At 38.3% G+C, this 17401-nt stretch overlaps 1 protein-coding gene across 2 annotated transcripts in view; it reads left to right on the top strand.

Annotated features, from left to right (window-relative positions):
• The window catches only part of URI1 (URI1 prefoldin like chaperone), a 42802-nt gene extending 33291 nt beyond the window's left edge, over positions 1-9511 (top strand). For both annotated transcript variants that reach the window (XM_088136090.1, XM_015889662.3), the window contains 7 exons: positions 114-205; positions 631-691; positions 1732-1909; positions 2718-2985; positions 4284-4426; positions 6350-6611; positions 8678-9511. In XM_088136090.1, coding sequence (XP_087992216.1) covers positions 114-205; positions 631-691; positions 1732-1909; positions 2718-2985; positions 4284-4426; positions 6350-6611; positions 8678-8866 — 1193 coding nt within the window. In that variant the 3' untranslated portion in view covers positions 8867-9511. The remainder of the gene's footprint in view (positions 1-113; positions 206-630; positions 692-1731; positions 1910-2717; positions 2986-4283; positions 4427-6349; positions 6612-8677) is intronic.
• Positions 9512-17401: the final 7890 nt, after the last annotated feature.

Below are 17401 nucleotides of genomic sequence, written 5' to 3'. Positions count from 1 at the left end.
AAAGGGAACAGGATTCTTTTTTTTTGTATATTTAGTTAAATTATTTTTTGGTGTGTGAAACTACTCATGCATCATTTTGTACTGTGTGTGTGGTTTTTATTTTGCTATTTCAGGTGTAAGAAAAATGCTGGATGATTTGGGAAAAGTAATGAAGAATTTTGAATCCAGAGCTGAATTCACTGAAGATTTGCAGAGAATGAGTGATGTAAGATATATTTCACAGTACCCAAGGGACATTTCAGAAAAGTAGACAGAGAATGTAATTATATCAAAGGGACTTGTCTTCCTTAGTATGCTTTATTAAGTACAAGGGCCAGAAGGTGGAGAAGTGTTTTGGACAAGCCCTAGGGTTGGTGTACATCCCAGGGAGACCCTTGCCTTTAAGGACAAGAAACACATCATTTAAAAAGAATGAACAAGGGTATACAAGCTAGAAATAAATAAATCATTCACCTCGTGTCATGTTACAAACAGTTCCTGAAGTTTCTCTCAATTTCTGTGCCACGGGTAATTGAAGTTTGAGACAGTTTAAAAGACCCCTTGGGCTTCTGATGCTGGCTGGGAATAATTGCCCACAAGCCATAAATGATTGTCTTAAAAAATATACTAATTTATTTATTTTCCTACTAGGCAGCAGGTGATTTTGTTGATATCAGAGAAATAGCAGAAAGTGATGACTCTGAAACAAAAGGTGAACATTCTTTCCCTACCCTAATTTTACATTTCCAGTTAGCTTATGGAAAAGCTTCTGTTCCATTTATGTTCTGTATAATGCTGAAAATAATCTATTGCCACTTTAATGTAGTGACCTATAATGTATTTGGTTAGGTTCTTGTAGCCATTCAAAAAAACTAGAACATATATTCATGTATTTGCATATACACACAGTTAACCAATGACCATATAGCCAATCATAAATAAATAAAACTTTTTATGAGTTTTTTTTTTCTGAAGGGTTGCTGGACTTTCATGCAAAATGTGTTAAGTTACAGGTACCCAAAATTGACTACAGGTAGTCCTTTTTTAGTGACCACAATTGGGACTGGCAATTTGGTCATTAAGCAAATCTGTCACTAACTGTGACTGTGCTTATGATCGTAGTTCAACTTTCCTTTGCTTTACAGACCTGCAAAGGTTGTAAATGCGAGGACTGGTCACAAAGTTACTTTTTCATCATCTTCATCACTGTGAACAGCCACTCTAAGTGAGGCAGTTGCTAAATGAGGGCTACCTGTATGAGATGCTGCAGAGACCTAGATAGCTTCAAGAGAAAGGAACACATTGAATCATTCCTTTTTGATACAATCATGGTTTGCTGCTAAAGTATATGCATTACACTCGCAGGGAATTAAGTTCAATCCCCACCATCTTGATGGTCCTGTGAAAGACCCCTATCTCAAATCCCCAAAAGTTGCTAAATCCTGGATTAGATGGGCCTTTTGCCTACTCCAGGAGAAGGCAGCATCTTGTGATTAATAAATACATTCATTGAACCCCCCTCCCCCAGTTACTGTTCTTTGAAAATAATATATGGTTTCATATTTGGATAATAACCCCTTATTTGCTTGCTATCACAGCGCTGGTTCACTGGCAGAACTACATAAAAGCTTTAATAATACCTTGAAACATAATTGGGGGCGTTTTTAGCCCATCCCTGTTTTCCTTTGAATTGTCTGGTAATTATATTTACTAAAGCAAACATCACAACAAAACACTTGTTTAATTCTCCAGGAAAACGCAGAACTGCTCACAAACCTCATTCAAAACCGAAAACACATGCATTCAAGGCAAATCTTTACGAGAGTGAAACCGATAAGAAACCCAATGGGGACTTAAAATCAGAAGAAGACCTTTGGGCCCGACTTGATGAACTTGAAAGACAGGAACAAATCCTTGGTGAACTCAACAGGTATTTGAGAGTTGACTTTTGCAGTTTTCAGAAGGAGGGAGAATATTTAGGGTATAAGCTAAGCTGTAAATGGACTTTCTCTGCCACTAAAGCAAATTGGAACCTTTAGATCCTAATAAGAATAGAGAAAGGAATAAAATTGGAGACTTGGTTCACTTACTGTTAATGTGTTTTAACAGATACATTCTCCCCACAACTTCTTGTAAATACTGGCAATTTGAACCTTGTATCAATGAGTGATACAATCAACACTTCGAGCACATCATTGTTGACTTAAATAATTTGTTCTTCCTAGGGAACTTAGGGATTTGTAATTCTGCAAAGTGGGGGGGGGGCAGGGTTGTCATAAAAAATATGGGAAATAAACAAAACTGCCTATGATAGGACAGTTTGTCCAGAGTACCTCAGGAGTGACTGTCTCGGGGGAAAGAATGAAAGCAGTGATGGTTGATTATGATGCTTATATGTAATTTCCAAATTTAGAAGGAATTGGCACTCCAGTTTCTAATGAGTGGTGGTAGGAGAGAGTTATTGCTTTCCTGCCCTGCTTTCAGATTTCCTGGAAGTTCTAGATTTACCGTTGGAGGAGATGGTTGGATATTGATCTGAATTAGCAACATAGGAACCTTCTTACGTTGCTAAAGAACCCTAAAGAATCTAAAACCATTAGTCTGGTGTAATTGTCTTTGTTTTGTCAAAAAACCCAACAGCCTAAAAACAGAATAAGATGTACAGATTACCTGTTTATCTTAGGACTTAGAAACTGATCTTTCATTTTCTTCTCCCACCCTGCTTATTCTTTCTCCAGGATTTCTGATACTCGTGATGCAAATGGAGAAGGTGCCTCTTCCTCTGAAGAAGAGAGAGAAGACAAAAAGTTAAATCTGGATGTAGTTCACAAGGAAGAAGAACCTAATACTCAGGGCAACTTTCAGAAAGAAGTAACCGACTTTGACTCATTCAGAAGTCAGGTTAATGGCCCAAATCATTACTGCAGTGATGAGGAGGATGATTCAGCCATTACTGAGAATGCTGTGCCAACGATATATTTCTCCCACACTGTGGAACCTAAAAGGGTTTGTATTGTCAAGATGATGGAAGCCGTATTGTAAAGCAGCCTTCCCCAACTCCATGCCCTTCAGATGTGTTGGACCTGGAGCTCCAAGAATCCCAGGCACTGGACAATGCTAACTGAGAATTCTTGAAGTTGCAACTCTGATATATCTGGAGTTATACTACCAGATTGAGGAAGCTATAATGGAGTGTTGTGATTGCTTGATGCTTTCCTGCTGGCTGCTGATTTCTGGTGTGGTGTGTAGTAATATATCTGTCAACTTTGGAGTAACTATAGGAGTGTATATGTTAGCAAAGTTTGGAATGTTTATTGATTGTTTTCAGTTTCTAGCCTTTCCAAATGGAGACGTTTTTATTGAGTGGTAAGAGTAAAACTAAACATGACCAATCTATCTGTAGTGCTGAGAAAAGTAACCCTGTCAAGAAAGTATGATGGAAGTTACATATCTTTTAGCAAGTGATGTATTTATTTCTTGCCCAGCTGTAACCCCAGTGAACTCATTAGTTTTATTCATGAGGAAGTTCACAGAAATTCATTTATCTTTTTAGTGGGTCGTGGTTTTGCAAAGTTTGAGAACTCCAGAGCTAAGCCATTTTTTTAAGAACTGTAGTTTACTGACCTAGCCATAATTAGTTATTCACACCATTCCATAAATCAAATAAATCACATTGTGGCTTAGTGTCACTGGCTGCAGATAAAATACTGAACTGTGGTTTAACATTACATACATAAGAGTTGGGTTCAGGAGCTTTCTTCCTTCCTTCCTCTGTCATGCTTACAAGGAATCATCATCAGCTTTTCTTTCCGTTTTCAACAACCTGGACATTTAGTGCTGTGCATGATCCTGGGCAAATTGTGTTCATTCTTAATTAAGGGAACAAATCAGACCTCACCTCCAAATGCTGATTTATTTCTTTAAGACTAACTACAGTCCCAGTTTGCACATAACTACAAACCCCAGCTGATAAGAAATGGAAGCAGAATATCTAGTCATCTTATAGCTGAGTTGAAGGAAGGATTGTAGAAGAAAAAAAACCAGTGGGGGCACTATACAACTTCATGGATGCAACTACATATCTCACAGAGCCAACATGTGATGTGGTTGGTATGGCTTAGTGTGACACATGAACCCCGGCCTTCTTGTGTGTTGAATAAACCATGTTTATTCCAACAATGGCATAGCTCATTGTATGAACCAAGCAAGTTTTGATATTTCCTTTGTCTGGCTAGAGAATAAGATTTTGTTTTTACACCGTTCAGTTTCTGAATACTCACGACTACTGTATGTTTTCACATCAGGTACGAATAAACACAGGAAAAAATACTACTTTAAAATTTAGTGAAAAGAAGGAAGAAGCAAAACGGAAACGGAAGAATAGCAATGGAAATGGACAGGTGACTACGGAACTGCCAAACATTAAAACACCAGCAGATATTTATCGGTACGGCATCCAAACGTTGTGGATGTTAACTTCCTACAAAGGGTGTATGTCTGTGTGTGCGGCTAATTTTAGTTCAGCTGAAATAATTTATATAGTGTCTTCCTGCCCCTTGACACCTTTTAGGCATATCTGTTTTGTGTTTTTCATACTTAATAGTTATTTATCCAGTGTTAAATAATCCTATAAAATTGCTTGGACATAAAGAGACTTGGGAAAACAATCCCTGGTTCATGTTATTAGTCTGCCAGTTTGGGGGCGTTTAGCAAATATTGCTTTACCATTTTCATATACAAATTGTTAAGAGAGTTCAGCCCCTGCCTGTGTAGAAGTTAAAGGAGGAATAGTCAGGATAGCAGAATTTTAAAATCATACTGAGACTGTGGGTCCTCAGTATGATTTCTCAGCATCTTTTTTAGTCCTGGAAAAGTTATTGAGAGAACATCACACAACTTTAATAATGTTTTAAATTTTACAGAGTTTTGTTTGAATGACCTGGTACTCACTTCACTGTCAAATCCACAGCTGTTAGATAATCCAGCTATAAGATTCCGGTTTTTATATTCCCAGTTATCGTTAATATAACCAAACTCTGGCACTTGTTCTGTATTCTTTGGGTTCTCATAGTTCTATTTTATAACCAAATTGGAATTTTGTTTCTCCAAAGATCCACCTCTAAAAGGGGGATAAGCCTTGGCAAACTATCCAAAAGTGGGTTCCAATTTTTAAATTAGAAACCAGTGTTCAGTAATGTTTCCTGTAGCATTTTAAATAATAGTTGCTCAACTGCTCAGTGATTAAGATAGTTGGAGAAAATCATTAAATATCTTAGGGATAATCTTTATAGGAGCAGGAAGCTACTTTGAGATATGTAACATAGAATCAGTAAGGTTCTGTGTTCCATTCTCACATTCATATTTCTGTCTTAGTGTCTGTAAGGGCTGAATTTGGTGAGGTGATACCCAGCAGTACCCAGGCTAGAGAGGACTTACGTAAACAAGACTAGTTGTCCAAGGTCACCAAGCAAACCAGCAAGTATCCTTTAACTCAGAAACGTGGGACGAGAATGCCTAGAGTATATTATGGAGCACTCCGTTTAAATTACGAAGTTTAAAGTATAAAGATGTTGAGCTGCTTGTATGCAGAGGATAAATCATCTGTACTTTTATGGCTTCATTTTTGCCTGTAATAAAATTCTGATCTAGCCAAGTCAAGTTTGAGTCTTCAGCTGAACAAGCCAATTCCTGAATAAGGGGTTCAGTTTTGAGGAGGTGAAATTTACTGCTAAGTTCTGGTGTGAAGCCTGATCTTGTCCATGCCAATTCCTGCGATGGAGCTGTGGTGTCAAAAGAGGTGCCGTTGGGCACATGCGGCATGGTAGCATGTACTGTATGGCATATGTGATAGAATACATCTTTGGCATTGGCCAAACATGCACAAGACAACCCTGGCATGAAGACAATCCTGGACTAATAAACCAAAAGTCTAACTTTTCCCCAAGCCTTCAAAATCTATCTGAAGCTTGCTACTTCAGATTCTTTTTCCAAAAATAATTAAAAAATGGTAAACTTCCAGGTTTCACATTTGAAGATCAAATTTATCATAAAAGATTAAAAGCGTGTTCCTCTTATTTAAAAAAAGGAGTTTCCTTGTATGTTTTGTTAATCCTGTAAACAGGGGTGTTTACTTTCAAAGAAAAGGGATGAACAGTCATTGAGAAGAGGCAGAATATCATTTGGTATGTAGAGTAGAATCCACCTATCTTGTGCATCTTTTTAAAAGGCCTCATTAAGGAGGTAAAGGAGGAGCAGGTAAAGCCATAATTAATTTGTACCAAAGATGGAGTGGAATTATTGTGAATTTGTCATATGCTTCTCTCCTTGCTTCTTCCAAATACTTTATTAAAGCTAACATTGTCCTTTACAGAGTCTTTGTTGATGTTGTGAATGGAGAATATGTCCCTCGTAAATCAATTTTGAAGTCTCGAAGCCGGGAGAATAGTGTCTGTAGCGATACCAGCGAGAGCAGCACTGCTGAGTTTGATGACAGACGAGGAATTCTGAGGAGCATCAGCTATGATGAAGCTACCCACAGCGATAACAGTGAAGGCATCTTGGAAGAGGAGGAGGAACAAGGGGAGCAGGACCCCCTTTCCAGAAAAGCACCTCCCTTGTCAGGAATGCATGAGGTAAAGGCAGGACCCCCCAGGATTTATGAAAGATGATGGAGACAAGTAACTGTCTGAATGCCACTTTTGTGTAAAGATACACTTTCGCTGTAACCAGCTAATAGAATGGGCACACAGAGAAAAAATTGTCTTCTGCATTAACCCCCTTCTCTGCTTAATACCAAGGCTTGCAAGGGCATCTCACAAAGCTAGATCCAGATGTTTAGAACACCAGTGCTGCTAAACCTCTTCCTGGCTGAAGGCTACACTTGGCTTTTCAATGGCAGGTACTCATAGGAAGTAGGTAAAAAAAAAAAAAAATCTAATTGGATTTCATTTCCATTAAAATTAAATATAATTAATATTATTTACTAATCAGGTACATAATAATTTTGTCTTTTGAACACCGTATCCTTCTTTTCTAAAACGCCAAGGTGTTCTTTCCTAAGTCAGTTGAACCCGCTTTAAACATCTTTTTATGAAACTTTGTATTTTGACTCTAGAGGTTATTACTCCAGATGCAGAAATAAGTTTTGGAGAGTTGGATTATACTTAGCTGCACTTGAGTAGATCTTAGAATAGCACAACCAAATCTGGATCAGGCCCAGGGATTTTGACATAAATACAGTATGTTTGCTCAGGATTGCGGAAAATGAGGTTAAGTAAACGACAAAAAACGATGTCCAGAAAACCGTCAGACACGCTCTCAGAAGTATTCCCTGATAGTGATAGCACATTGAGGAATGGGCACAGATATTCATACAATGTTTTATAGTAGGAGGAGGAAAATGTACTTTAAGCTTCTTTTTAAGAGTTACTAATGCAAGGCTTCAGCGTACCTGGTTCTGGGGTTCATACATTTATCATCTTTCCCTTCTGGACTGGACTGAGAATGGGCTCACACAACATGCTAAGCAGTCATGTGATTTGCTTGTTTTGGCCATTGATGTTTGTAAGCCATGGTTTATATCTTACTGTATTTTACAGACTTGGTCAGTTTTTCCAGTAAGCCATGGTTAAGGAAATTAGAGCTTATTGCATTGTGTGAATATGCTTTATTATGTTCATCTATTCCCCAGCACTGCTGCGTAGGGTGGCCAGCTGAATGCCCCCAGAAAACACTTTGGCAAAATTTCAGGCAGAAATGATTGTGGTATGCAGACATCCTTGGAAGCCGAAGCTTATACATAGCTATCGCAGTTCATGCTGCCCTCTACGAATCTGCTGCAGCTTCTGTTTAAAAAAAAAAAAAATCAAATTAGTGGCCATCACCACAACTTCTTGTAGTGAATGCCATTTGTTTAATTAAGTTTTCTGCATAGAAAGATTCTCTTTCCTCTGAGTTGAATATTCTACTCATCAGTCTTCATTGGGTAATACTCAGGTCTTCTATCACTGAGCAGGAGTTAGGCTTAGTGCCTTAAATAACCCCTTCCAACTTCTTGATTCTATAGAAAAGAATTGCCTCTATTCATTTTTAACATGAGGCATCTCTTACGAATACTCTACTATACTTTTGTTGGTAATCTCTTGTGTTTCAGTGCTCAAAACCTAATCTATTTCCTAACAGTCACTAATAATAATCTGATTCTGATCATGGATGTCAGCTAGCCATTCTGTTAAGCTGTATGTATGTATGTATGTATGTATGTACGTACGTACGTACGTATGTACAAAAGCTTCAGAAAATGAGAATGCTGATATTTTGGGGGATTGTCAAATGGATGGGACAGCTAGACCACCAGCAATGTTTAGGGTCTCCTAAGGTGGTCCTAGGAGTCAAATAATTAGTGATGTTCGTGGTGGAATCCTTGGTTCCCTGTATAGCTTCTGTACCTATCTTTCCGTGTAAAGAGTAGAGTATCCTGATAGTTAAAAAAAAAAGGCAACCCTTGCCTTCACACTCCTGATCATGACTCTTGGAACATTTGGCCACCAGTTTCATCTTGGATTTATACCCAGTGGAAACCAATGTTGATAAATTGTGAATGGTTCGGTGAGCTTAATTTGGGGCTTTGAAAGAAGGGGAAAGGAAGGTAACTTAAAATTTGTAAGATTATTTTTGGAGTGTCCTCTTTTTCTTTTAGGCTTTCTCAGGAACAGTTGTCGAGAAGGAACCTTTGTCACCCTCCTCAATACCACATCCAGTAATTGCTCATCCTGTCCTGCCAACCATTTTGGAGCGAAAATCTGAGGAAGTTCTCTGTGAGGCTTCAGAAGAAGTAACAAAGAGAGTTTCAAAATTCAAAGCTGCCAGAATGCAACAGAAAAGCTAGATCCCATATAAACAGTGGAAGTTGTTCATTTTCATGAAAACGAGTGGCAAGAAATGGCTTATGTCTAGCTAGTAAGATGGCAGATTGCCTTGATTTAATATTGTTCATGCTTAGACCTCTTATTGATATTTCTTTTAAAAAAAAAAATCTGTGAAGAAGCATTTCAAAGGTCTCCTTATTTTCTTAATATCCCTGTGTGCAGTCAGCACCTTTATACATGTTTGCCTTATGATAACAGACATGGAATAATTTTCAAAAGAATAATCTTCATAAAGCTTTTTGGTTGTGCGCAATCCTAAATACAAGCCGTTTTGTACCAGATGTGATGTTCTAAATACCATATGGGCTATTTGAAAGAAAGTTTGCAACTTTCAGATAGAACCAACAATTCTATTTCATGACTTGCTTTAGCGTTTTAAGGCCCTCTCTCATATCCCTCATTGTTTTGAAAGGTTTGCTTTTAGGTGTCTGCTGACAAATCATTTCTTTCCCACAAGTAGAAAACCTCTGATAATTTAGTTGTATAGAATCTATGAAACAGAATGCTGTGTTCATGTATTTTGCAGGGATGTTTCTTTGAAAGGGAAAAAATGTATTTTGTAAAATTAAACTTTTCGAGTAAAAATTGAAGCGAAGTGGAGATTATTTTTCTTAAGGGATGTAATGTTCTCATTTTGAAGTTTCTGGAAACATTTGATGACTTTTCCAAGGCAAAGCAGTTGACCCTCTCTTTTCTGGTTTTGGAACTACTGTGTATTAATATCACTGGGAACTGAGTGTTCATAAGGCAAAAAGGGTGTTATTTTGCGTTTGCAAAAATACACTGTTAATGCAAGCTGTTCCAAAAGGAGATTGGCTCTGTGTTGTTGTCCAAAGTCTTCAGGATGGCTACAAGATGCACATAAAGATCTTGTGACATAAATGAACCCACAGCAGGTGGCAGCATCTAACTGACCTTTGCTGATCTTGAAAGCTAAGTAGGATCGACATAGTTAGTATTTGGATGGGAGACCAACAGGAAAATCCAGAGCTATAGGCTAGAGTGGGAGGTAAAGCAACAACCACAGAAGAAGGCAATAGAAGTCCTTTTTATTCATTTCCAGGAAAACTATACAGATGTGCTCTTATACTCATCAGGAGTCCATCTCAATTTGTGGTAGACTAGGATTTACTCTTTTACTCAAAAGCTAGATCTTCTAATTCCAGCACTATAGCTGTAGAAATATTTGGAGCCTCATCCTGCTCTTGGCAAAGGACACAAAATCAAGAAGCAACATTTTTTTCAGCCATCTTTTAACACCAATCTTGTAGTTGGTGTCAGTTGCTGTTTGCAATTCAAGATAGGACCCTTCTGCTCTGTAATCCAAGTACAAACTTTCTTTGGAATATATTATTTATGCACAAAATCAGATCTAAAAGGATTGCATTTGAGTATGTGGGGAGAGAATGAGGCTGCAAAGAAAATGCCCACCTGACATTTCCCTGATCTCCAGAATTCAAGAAGAAGATCTGAACAGGACCTGAATTTATATTCACTTGAATCCTAATAGTATTGTCATCCTAATCCAGGAGTCTGTTTTATTTCAGTCCCAGATTATAGGAAGAGCATTCAGGTAAAAATGAATTTAACTCACTTTCTGAATGCATGAAGACTGGAAGGAGGGGATACTGTATGCTCAACTCCAGTCTCTCCACACTTTGAGTTCTCTATGCATTTAGAGGAATATCTGAAGTGAGCAGGGGAGATGTTATTGGTGAGTATTCTGATGCAAAATGTTCTTTCATTGGCAGGGAAGATAGGAGAATGATTAGACTCTAGGCATGGCAGAATGGTTGAGTTCACATATGGTGCTAAACTAAAGGCTTGCTCTGCATAATCTATTGAGCCCTGGTTCTTTTACTGATGGTTCATTTGGCTGTTGGAAAAGATACTTAAATGCCATGATATGTCTATACCTACAAAGATCAGAATCATGCAAGCCATGGTATTCCCTGTGACCCTCTATGGAAGTGAAAGTTGGACTTTGAAGAAGCAAGATAGGAAGATTATTGACAATTTTGAGCTTCGGTGTTGGAGAAGACTCCTGAGAATACTGTGGACAGCCAAAAAAACAAACCAATGGATCATCAAAAAAATCAAGAGTTCTCACTCAAGGCACAAATGATCAGGCTCAATTATCCTACTTCAGGCACATTATGTGAAGACCTAGCTCTCTGGAGAAGGCTCTAATGCTGGGAAAGGAAAGAAGAAGAGGGTGACCATCAGCAAGGTGGACAGATTCAGTTAAAGTCGTGATGGGGGCACCGTTGGAAGAGCTGTAGGACCAGATTAGGGACAGATCATCATGGAGAAAATCTATCTATGTAGTCACTAAGAGTTGACAATGACTTGATGGCACGCAATCAATTATTTGGCTGGATTTGCACATAAATCATTTACAAGCCAGTGACTAGCTTACACATCACACTAAGCCAAAAACGAATGACCCCATTTTTGCTTCGCATGTGTTGTAAGGACCCAGCTGTGGCTTTGCTGTGTGGTTTCTGTGGGAATTGTTGGCTATGGGAAAGCCTAACCACTGGAGAGGCCCTTCAACACTACAACAAAGTAAGTGTTTAGATTAGTGCTGACCCCTTCTGCATGAGGAAAAAACACAAACCCCCAAAAACTGATGGTCCAAATCCTGTTTTGCCCTCCTCTTGACTCTCTTCTGGGAGAAAAGGGTAGTGATTGGAGTGTAAGCTTGCAAACACACAACTTAATTGGATATCTCAAACCTTTTTGGAGGTGTTAATCATTAGCTTGATACATGCTGAAATGTAGATTTTATGGCTCTAAAGCATATTGCGTTAGTACTAAAATAAGCCATCAATGCCAGTCCACCCTCTATTCACGGCTAAATATTTAAAGGAGGTTATTTATAGCTTCTTTAATGAATTCTTGGCTAAACAAAATGAAATTATGTCCTAGAAAAATAGAAGCTATTTTGTAACCAGAACAGTGCATCTATAAAATACAGTGCTATGAATATGTATTTTAAATAACAAAGGGGGTGAGATCTAATCTGCCAGAGCTGGTTAATTAGAAAAAATACTGGTCCTAATCCTGAATGTTTGTACATATAGTAAATTCTAGTGTTTTTACCTGAAGCCTAACTACTTTGTTAGGCCTTTTCATCCTCATCCAGCTGCCATTATCAGGTTCTGTGGAATTTTTCCAGTTGCTTTCAGTGCTTGGCTGGGGTGTCATGTTAATGGCTTTAGGTCCACATTGTGCTAACCTGTGATTTGTTTAATCATGGTTTATTGAGTAAATCACAATTGGCTAGTTTCATGGATTGTAAAATACAAGGTTGGAATTGTGCAAGATAAACAAACAAAACCCTTCTCAGCTTAGTACGTTACATGACCAAGGGTCTGATTGAAATCAAACATCACTGTTGCTGAATAAACTAATTGGTTCGGCCAGATAAAACGCTAAGCCAGAACCAAGCAAAGCACTTGATGGCTAAACCGTGCATAAACTCAACTCTGCTGGATTTTAGCTTAGTGTTAGTTTTATCTGAACTCTGCCACTGTGATCCTATCTGCTTTAATTGAGTCTTTGCAAGGTACTCAGTAAGCCATGGTCAAAAGAACCATTGCTTAGTACATTGTATAAACCTAGATTGCATGTTAATGTAAATCCTTTTTCTGTGAGGTAGGTAACCAAAATGGCATCATCTACAGAAAAGAGGGAGGCATGAAACAACAAAGATATAACTATAATAAAAATTTTAGAGAGAAAGGAAACAATGATAAGCAAAACCAGGAATAGCTGAATGAATACTGAGAATGCTTGCAATGGTAAATGAAGGTGGGGAAAGACAATTGCTTTAATGCTGTCTAGGTTTGGGGGTGGTTAGCCTACAAAAGGGGAACATATTTTTTATTATTTTTTAAAAGAATATAGTCTCCAACAAATTTTAACTCTCAGTGACTTACATTTCAGAATATGAGCTTGGCTTAAAAGAAATGGTATGAGTGAATGTTTGGTATGCAGTATTTTTGTATTACAAATAGCTCTATTCTAACCCACATTAACCCCATGATATGTGAATTTTGCCAACTCCCACTGGGTCTTTTAAATCAAATCCAGCACATCACCAAGTGTGCTCTAATTTCTAAACAAACTCGTCTTCTAGTGGAAGTCCTTTAATATTCTACTGCAAATTAGACAATATAAGATGAATGAAGTATCTTTGTTAATTACAGAGTTTAATTGATCAAAACTACTGGACATGGTTTTATTTATAACAATTTCACGCTAGATCAGATGCTATAATATTAACCACCATTTAATTTTTTATAATGAAGGTTAAGATACACATTTATCTAGATAGTTGGATAATCAGATATACAACAATAATACTTATTCAGGGTTACAATGACACTTGTACACAGACTGATGGGATGGGAATGTGCAGACAGCAAATATTAATTGGGGACCGTTGGGTACAGACTGAGTTTGTGTACTATACTAAGAGTTGACCTCTGATGATTGTGCAAACCACATTTGCTAACTTCAAAGCAACCAAACCATATTATGTTTTAGCACAATGGATGAATTTGTTCACTGCATGACAGCAAAGTTGGGTTGGCATCTCTACATCTGGTGGAGTCCAAATCAAATGCTAGTCCTCTAACACAGGTATCAATGGCTGAATCGCACATTGAGCTAAGCCCTAATGTGGCTTGTTTGATTTAGGTGTGATGTGAATACAAATACTAAAACCATGCTTCATCATTTAGCACGATACCTGATCCCCAGCCTGTGGTGAATTATTCAACAAGTCATGATTAAACAGTGGCTTACCTTAATGTGCAAACCCAGCCATTGGGACTTTTCTCAACCTCATTCTTACATGGGATATGTTTTGGGGGGGTTGCATTGGTTTTAGACTAACAGAGCACAGGGCCTTTTCTCCTTAGTTCAGTCCCCTGGTTAAGCTACAGCTTGACTTTTCATCACAGCCAAGGAAGAAGGAACTTCTCTTGTAGGGGGGAGGTTTTCCCCGGCTCTGTTGGATCACAGCCCTGCTGTTTGCATGTAATTAATTTTGCATGCCGGTAGGTAGCAGTGGTGAGCAGAAGCTACAAGAGAAAGCTGCCAGTCAATGCTGATAATTTATTATTCATTTCTGTTATAGGTGGGGTGTGCAGCCAGTTACAGTAATAATTACTAAGACCAGAGTGTTTCCTAGGCAACCGATCCCCCCCCCCCCATTCATGCTGTATGCCTGTAAAGCATGACAGTGCTATATTCTGAGGTTTGTTGCCCTCCTGCTGTTCCAGGTTTGAGGTTAGTTACAGCATCATAAGGGTCTCTCAAGCATAAAGAGCTCAGGCTGGGATTAAAGCCCAGGGAGAACGCTATCACCCAGTCTCTTCCTCTCCTGTTTCACTTTTAAGTAACAAGGTTATAAAAATGCAAATGCCATTTCTAGGTGGGTTGATATAACTAACATCGCTAAGGATTCCTTTAAGTTGGCAAACATTCTCTCTCCCTCTCTCCCCCCACTCTTGTTTTTAAAGAGAATGAACAGATGCAAAGTCATTTCATTTTAAAAAATGGCACACAGTCTTTTTTAATCCCTTCTTGTAAACTGAATCCTTTCCTCTTTTGCAAGAACTCTTCTCTTCTCTTCTCTTCTCTTCTCTTCTCTTCTCTTCTCTTCTCTTCTCTTCTCTTCTCTTCTCTTCTCTTCTCTTCTCTTCTCTTCTCTTCTCCTCCCCCTCCCCCCTTCCTTGACATCTCTGCTCAGGTGTATTTTAGGTTGGACTGATGTAAGCTATCATATGGGTTATTTGGTTTTGATTCAGTGTAACACATAAACCTAGTTACTATGGTTCATTCCTTAGCATGTACTGCAAAACCCCTTATTGATGTTATTAAATAAACCATAGCTTAACCATGTCCTGCCCATGTGGTAGAAATCTTTGGACTAAGCTCTTAAATAACAAATATTCTAAGGATATATCACAGCAAAAGTGAAACCTTTGACCCAGCATCCCAATTTGGATGGTTCCCTTTGCCTGCTGTTTTTCTTTTTAAGAAGCTATTAATGCCATCTTGGTTTGAGGTATGCCAGGGATTGGACAGTGGACCTTATATGTGCCAACTGTACAGTCTACTATTAAGTTATGGGTCTTTACAGTGCTCAAGGTAACCTAGGTAAAGACAGAATTTCTTTCAGGTTCATGGCAGCCTCAGGATCATTCAGCTCTCCAAACCACCAAGAACAAAGAACTATTCCCTTTCCCACCTTGCATGGGTATTGAAGCATCCATGTACAAGAAGCAGGAAATGGATGAATTGGCACAAGGGGTTCTCCAATACTCCAAATTTTGCCCACCATCAGCTTCAGCTCTGTATCCCATTCATTCTGGTTCTACCCACTATCAACTGTCCTAGGCAACTTTTCCTATGGGTCAAAGGCCACTTGATCAAGAAAAACATGCCCTAATTCCCATTTTATTTTTCTATCAATGGAATGATTCTGTAGTTAGAGCACACAAGGATAAGTGGCTTTAAATTAAGCTTGAAAATAGCTATCAGTTGCCTGGAAAAGAGAGATGGGAAATTCATTGCCCTCCAGTTGTTGATTTACAGCTTGTAGCAACCAGTGATGGGTAGTGCTGGATGTGTAGTCTAATAATATATGAAGGATCAGTCACAAAAACAGTCATTTACCAGTTGTACAACTGGTGAAGAAACTATCTGCTAATAAGGATGGTATCAAAGCTGACACTTTGTCAATAATATGGCCTTTGGTCACTGGTGGACATCCATATTGCTGTCCAGCATCACTCTGGCCGTGTATTGCAAAAGTAGGTTATTTATTATGTATTTCATTAAAGAGTAAAATCATTACCAAAAAACTACCAACAAACCATTCTAAGAGATGTCACTCTTTACTATTTCCTAGAGATGACTTAACAGATGCAACAAAATGATGTTTATTCACAAACTGGAAGCTTATTTGCTCAGAAGTAAGACCTAACAAATTCCACTTCTTAACTTAACCTTTATTATGGCCTTACAGCCAGATAACACAATATATATCAAATATAACATACATATGTTCAGAAACACCCACACTTAAAATCTATATATATAAAGTAAGCAGAAAATGCAATAAAATACCATAAAATAATAATACAAATAACAGTGGTGATCACCACTAATATTCTTCTTCAGTCATAAATTAGACAAATAGAACAAATAGAGGCACAGAGTTGAGCAATCTAGGAAGATACAGTACATCAGATTCCTGGTCAGACAGAAGAAGCTACAACAAGCTTTGTATTATATGTTAGGGTATTTCTTCAGGATGGGATAGATGAATGTCACGTGAGATTCCCTATGAGAGAGCAACAGAGGAGCATGTGGCTCTGGGACTCCAGATTCATCCCCACGTGGGCATATATGCTGTATAGAAGGATATTTTTATAACACCTCCGTGGAACTGCAGAGGGAAGTGTATCTAACCTGGCCAAGGTGAAGGCCTGGTGAAATTTCAGAACTGCAGTGGAGGAGGATAGGATGCCGCATGCCCTTTGAAAAGAATCCACAGAGAGTGGGATTTGACACTATACTTAGACTAGTTTGAAAATCACTCTCCCAATATGCTACTTAAGAAGACTCCTGGCATTTTTAAACCCTAATGGGTTGAGGCTCTTCAAAGAGAGAACTCAAGGCTGGAATTTGCTATTAGCTCTTTTTAGCCAAGTTGATTTAAAATGGTCTCTGAGAACCAGCTACTGAAGAAGCAGACGTTCATATGGGCAATCCGATTTCTTATAATGTTCATTGCATATTTTCATGGAAGAAAATCCCACCAGGTGTGATAGCTCTTGTTTCAAAGACTCAATGGATTTTAGCCTTTCTCCTCAAAGCACAACAGTTGGGCTACTACTTGGTTTGCTGAATGGGGTAAGGGGGGTAGGACTAGTGAAGAAACTTTAGGCCAGATCTGAAAATAGTGAGATGTATGTAGCTCTCTTTGATAAAGTTAAAAGCCAAGTGTTTCTCAGGATCATCCTCTGAAGAGGAAGAATTGTCCTCTTCTGCCTGAAGTCTTCCCCCTACCTTTTTTTTTTTTTTCCCTTCTTCTGGAGGACATGTTGCAATACAAGATTAAGAGCCTTCCAGTTGCCTTCCTAACCCAATTCCAAACCCCATTCTCTTTCCCTTCTTTTTTTGGCTAAAGATTACTTTGCATCTTAGACAAAGGAAATATTTGAACTGTTAAATCTGAACAAAGATACAGTCTGCATATGACTTCTCTGAAGCCCTATAAAAATTCTTTAAAATTGCCTATTCACTCAAATTTACTGAGTGTAGCAAAAATGTCAAAGGCATAAAGTCAGAGAAGATTGAATAAAATAATGCAGAAAGACAGATTAGTCATGCACAGACCCACACAGCTTTTCACAGTGCACAATACCACTTTTTATTACCGCTCTAACTTTACAAAGGCTATGCTCAATACA

The sequence above is a fragment of the Python bivittatus genome, unplaced genomic scaffold (assembly GCF_059951505.1).
Source record: "Python bivittatus isolate LINGU-HERP-01145 unplaced genomic scaffold, Pbiv_v1 ctg000190_np1212, whole genome shotgun sequence".
Lineage (NCBI taxonomy): Eukaryota > Metazoa > Chordata > Lepidosauria > Squamata > Pythonidae > Python > Python bivittatus.
This window is presented reverse-complemented; position numbering and strand designations above follow the sequence as displayed.